The sequence below is a fragment of the Myotis lucifugus genome, unplaced genomic scaffold (assembly GCF_000147115.1).
Source record: "Myotis lucifugus unplaced genomic scaffold, Myoluc2.0 scaffold_7620, whole genome shotgun sequence".
Lineage (NCBI taxonomy): Eukaryota > Metazoa > Chordata > Mammalia > Chiroptera > Vespertilionidae > Myotis > Myotis lucifugus.
The window spans coordinates 1,985-7,512 of NW_005878668.1; the positions used below are offsets into that span (position 1 = coordinate 1,985).

The 5,528-nt window shown below is 39.5% G+C and overlaps 1 protein-coding gene across 1 annotated transcript; it reads right to left on the reverse strand.

Moving 5' to 3' along the window:
* Nucleotides 1–2,840: 2,840 nt before the first annotated feature.
* On the reverse strand, nt 2,841–4,218 carry LOC111824811 (endogenous retrovirus group K member 10 Gag polyprotein-like; the record flags this gene model as incomplete). The annotated part of the gene is made up of 1 exon (XM_023749391.1): nt 2,841–4,218. A coding segment is annotated over one exon (1,332 nt), but the record flags the coding sequence as incomplete, so codon positions are not given.
* Nucleotides 4,219–5,528: the final 1,310 nt, after the last annotated feature.

A 5,528-nucleotide genomic window follows, 5' to 3' on the forward strand; every position in this document is an offset into this window, starting at 1 on the left:
GACTGCTTCTCTTCTTGTTGTCTCACAGGGCCACTGCTATTCTGTGGCTGGAGCAGTCCTGATAATTCTCTTCTGTTGCAGGAATCCATATGGTCTTGGAGTTGTTTTCTGAAAATATACAAACGTATTCTCGACCAAAGGTTAATAAAGGAATCATATCTATAATTTAGACTTGGGATTCTTTTAATTTTTGTCCAAACGATTTTCCTTTGGCTTATTTGACACCATATGTGTTTTCATGGGTGTCTTGTTATTAGCATTATAAATGAAAAAATTTTTCTAGATGTAAATTAGTTACAGGATATTTTTCCTTATATGGTATTCTTCCACTATATTTCCACTATCCTCCCCCCTTTTTTTAAATTTAATTATTAGGAGGCTTTTGGAAATTATATAATGAAGTCTAGATAACTTTAAATTTTAATTTTTTGTACAAAAATATGACTGCTTTAGGTTTATTGTATGTTAAGCAATTTTACTATGAAATGATAATTATAGTTAATACTTTTTGAATAATTTTAATTAATCTGAAAACTTGACTACTATTTTACTGTCAAATTTAATACTTTAATAACAATCTTAGTTTATACTGTAAATATTAATGGAAAGGATTATTTTGTATCCTTGAGAAGGCCCTGAGCATTCCTGGTGTTAAGCTGGATTTAGATATAGGGTAGTTGCTGTTAGCCAAGTCTCTGTTATCTGGGTACCGATTTCGGCTGGACTAAGTCTCTTTCTGTTATCTAGGTCCCGATCTGAGCTGGGCATGGGAAGCGCAGCAGCCATGGGGGCAGGAGACCTCCCTCAGAAGGGGCGAGTATTCAAGCCCCTGCATAGTTGGGGGTGTGAGGATCTCTGCCCCACCTCTGTTGACCCCCAAGTTCTCCCCTGAGGCCCCCTGCGACTGTGCCTGTCTTAGGTCGCCCCTCCCAGAGGGGTCTTACCCGTCATTGACTAACCAGCCATCCTCCGGGGCCAAGCAGGGTGATGTGAGGTTTAGTTCTGTCTCCTTGGTAGCGTATGCCCCTGTGGCCTCCATGCCCAGTAACTGCCTTTGGATCTCCTCGCCTGCTGGCGGGGCCCCGGCATTGATCATGGGGAACCCAGATTTGTTCTCCAGAGAGGGCCCAGCTTACGCCATTGGGCAAGAGACAGATCCATGGTACCAGCTACCATGAGGCTTCAACCTCAGTATGAACAGAGAGCTTAGGTAACAGCTGTAGGCAATTGGAAGAGGGACCCCCTTGGCAAAAAGGGCAAGAGAGGTCAATATAGAATGCTTAAGTGCCTTCCCAGGGGGCCCTCCACACAGTGGAAGGGATAAAATCCTTTCATGTTCTTATTAAATTGCTGCCAAACAATTAGTTTGTAAGCTTGTTTGGAATAAATGTATAATATGCTGTTGTAAAATATTAAAAATTATTAATGAGCTTTTGTTATTTTAAAATATATCTTAAAACTCTACTGTTGTATTTTAAGAAATATTAAATAAGATAACTTGTTTTGCCCTTTCTTAGAGGCAAAAACTTAAAATATATATTTATTAATATTTATTTGATAAAGCTTTCTATGTGATTTCAAGTATATTAAATTGGCTTTATTAAAAAATCCTTTAAGAAGAGAGAATAAACTTTTGAAAACATTTCAGGGCCCATGAAATGTCCTAAAGTCATTCCTTGATTATAGTTTTAAAATCTAACTTAAAAGAGTATTAAATATATATGTGTATATAATTTAAAGATTATATACCTTTTATAATTATTAAAATATATCAATTAAATTAAAACTGATCTTTGTATTTAAAATTTTTGGTTGGGATAACAGAATTTATCCTCTTTTTTCAATTAGATAAATGTTGAAATTTTACTATAATTATATGATTTCTCCCAATTTTTTTAACCAGAACTTTAAACTCTTAGCTGGCAAGTTAAATATTTAGCATTTCTCAATCAGTAACATTTTTAAGAATAAACTTTAAAAATACATGACATAATCAATAGATTTAATTCTGTCCTTTAGATTTTTCATGAGAGAAATTTAGATTAATACTTTAGCATTTTGTTATTTCAGAATATCTAATTCAATTTAGTAAACTCTCAAAGCCTTGGGCTGCCATTGACTGGAAACAGGTAACCATTAAAATGCAAATTAGTTATATTCTTTCTACTAAGGATGGGAAACTGAGAAGCAAGCCTCTTTTTAAAAGTTGTCACTGGAAGGAAATTTTTGGCCTACCTGCTCTGTTGGGGGAAGGGAGGCTAGCCCTTCCTCTATTAGAAATTGCTTTGGGAAGCCAGCCTTAATTAAAGGGTGTAGCTGTCTTTTACCTGGGCTTAGATTTTTATAATTAATATATTTCAATAATTCTTGAGATTTAAATCTAATTTCTTATTTTAAGGCATATTCTTTAGCAAATTTTTGTAACAGAGATAATTTTACTGAATTTCCTTTTTGGCCTTGAGGTTAACTTTTTAATATTCTTTATTAGTATTTAAAAACTGTTCTTTATTATGGAAATGCCAATCCTGCAGCTAAAATCTAGCCAGCATCTTTTTTCCTTTGGGTCAAATTTTCCATTTTTCTTAGGAAATAATCAGTCTTGGGTTTTATTTTGTACATTTGTAATGAGATTTCAGCTTAGAACTCTATCTAAATGTCCAAAATCAGACAATGCGCGCCTTAGTTCCAAGCTAGTTTTCTCTTTACACGTGTACAGAAATCCCAGACGTATTTTTAAATTTCAGATTTGGTGGCATTTGCTGTAGCTGTATCGGAAATGCAAGGAAATCATCATTTCTTCTCTATGTGGGAGGTTTTAAATCTAATGGTATTTTGTTTATTTCAGTAGGCAAGGGCAGCACCCAGGGCAGACAGAATGTCTTATTCCTATGGATCCAAGGTCCAGCCCGGTACTTCCGGGGGTTGCTCGGAATAGCTCTTGTATCTATTTTGCTCTCTGGGGCAGGCTGGGTGCTGTGCAGCCTGCTGGCCTTGAGATGGCATAGAGACAGGAGGGTAAATAGACAATGCCCCTGTTATTTGCCATGGCTGGGCTGGCCCCTTTTGGTAGTTTCCCGACTGGTGTTGAGGCAAAGAATTTCCCTGGATATCTGTCTTAGATTTACACTCATTTGCCCAATGTTTTCCTTTTTTACATTTAGGGCACAGTCCAGGTTGTTTGGGACCTCTGCCATTTCCTTTATTAATCCCTTTATTAGAAGGACACTGTTTTGCTATGTGTCCTGTTCCTCCACAAGTGTAACACTTGTATGTTGGACTTTTCCCTGTGCTAAATTGTTGCTGAAGAATTCCTTTAATGGTGGTTCCCTTTAATGCAGCTGCAATGGCAACTCCTTGTATATATGAGGGACCAATATCTGCACAAATTCGGATATAATCTGAGAGAGTCCCCTGTCTTTGATAGGGCCGCAGTGCAGCTTGGCAGGCAGTGCTGGCGTTTTCATATGCCAACTGTTTAACTATTAACATGCCAGCTTCTCCATCCACCACTACTCGGCCAACAGCCTGTAATAGCCGAGAGACAAAATCCTGATACTTTTCATCTGGCCCTTGAATAATTTTTGAGAGCTCCTCTGTTTTCTGACCAGAGGTGGGTAACTTTTTCCAGGCTCTAATCCCAGCTCCATTAATCTGTCCATAAGCTTCCTGGGGGTATTGAATTTGATTGTGGGTATCAGCATAAACTCCTTCACCTACCAGCATTTCATAAGAAATATTAATCTGGGCAGCTCGATTACGAGAAGCTTGCTCCTTAGCCTTTTCATCATATTCTGATTTCCACAAGAGATAATCCCCTCCTGATAAACAAGCCTTGGCAATAGCTCTCCAATCATTAGGTGGGAGAGCCTCTGAGGCCATAGTTTCCAAGATGGTTAAAGTATAAGGGGAAGTGGGCCCATACTGAGCACAGGCTGTTTTTAACTCTTTTAAGGTTTTAAAAGGAAGCGGTTCATAAGCACGCTCACGCTGTCCCATGTGAGGGTTCACCTGTTCCATAACAGGGAAGGCGTGAATGCCCAATTCCTCACCACACTTTTGTGCCTCCTGCAAAGCCATTTGGAGAGGGGAAAGTGGAACTGGTGCTGCACAAGGCAGCGGAGAGCGGCGGGAACGGCCCCCGCGGCTTCTCTTTTTCTTGCCAAGAAGCTTTAATTTTTCTAAAAAGCATTCCAACACATCCTCTATATCACTGCCCTCTTCAGTTCCAGCAGAAAAACATTTTTCCTCCTCTTTTGCCTGAACAATACCTGTATTATCATCATGACAAAGAGCAGCAGCTTCCTCAAAATCCCCCTCATCTTGAGGAGTTAAATTGTCTTTAAAAGTTACATTATTTCTTTTTAATATACTGTCTTTTTTAGACCCCTGTTTTGTGCTATCACACTGCTTCTCCTTTTTTTCTGGCTTAAGAGACGGTTGATTATGGTCATGCCTGGGATCTAAACAATCCCGTATTAAATTCAATAAGGAAATGCAGACCTCCTGAATGAATTTTTAAAAAATTTCTACTTGCTTGTCATTAACCTTAGTTCCTTTACTATTGAGCATAAACTTTAACATTTGCCCATAAAGAGCATTTTCTCTAGATTCTAACTGCCCCATGCTTTACTCCCGACTATCAAAAAATTGCTCCTCCCTTACCTTAACGAGTGCACTCTTTATCTGGAGGAGTTTCTCACCGTCGTCTCTCCAAGCCCAACGGAGTTCCTCACCGTCTTATTCCCAGTTCCTCAGTCCCTTAGCTCGGGCGCCAGATCTGTCAGGGCCAGCCTGACAGGGTTGAGCCGGGCTGAGGCAGGGAGGTGGGAATTGAGAAAAGAAAGAAAGACAGGAAAGCGGGGTCGGGAGGACTCCAGTTCTCTCGATGAACTGAAGCGAGTTTATTAGCCACACAATCTTATTTATACACAACACATTGAATAGGAGGTCTGTCAAGAGGAATGTATTCTTTGTTCCTCTTAATCTCTAAGGGAAGGACACAGCAGAAGGACAAGTTCTCAGTACAGCATATCTCAGTAAATAATTACAGACTTCTTGGTAAGCTATGAAAGGCTCTACAAATGTTGCTCTTATTCTACTGATAAACGCCATCCAAACAAGTCTGGGAAAACTGTGTGGGTGAGAATCCCAGCCTTGCTAGCCCCTACAGGTGCAAGGACCTTGCCAGCTTACATCTGGCCCCCAACAAACCATTGACCCACACTGGCCGGCAGAACCTATCATTTTTTAATTGGCATTCTATGTAGTTCCATCTATAAGGAATGGGTTTTCTGCTTATTTTGGGAAAAGTATTGCAGTCTGATAATTTTAGCGACATAAATTAGTGGTCGGCCCTAAGACTATCCGAGAACGAAGATTGGCCGTAGTGTGCTGCGTTTGCTGTGTAAGATAAAAAGTACATTATTCCTCAGAGCTGCTCCCGTTCGTTGGACTGACTTTGGTATTTGAATATTTCGATACATTAAAGAAGTTGAGGGGAGAAAAGCCGAACCCCCCCCGCCCGCCCC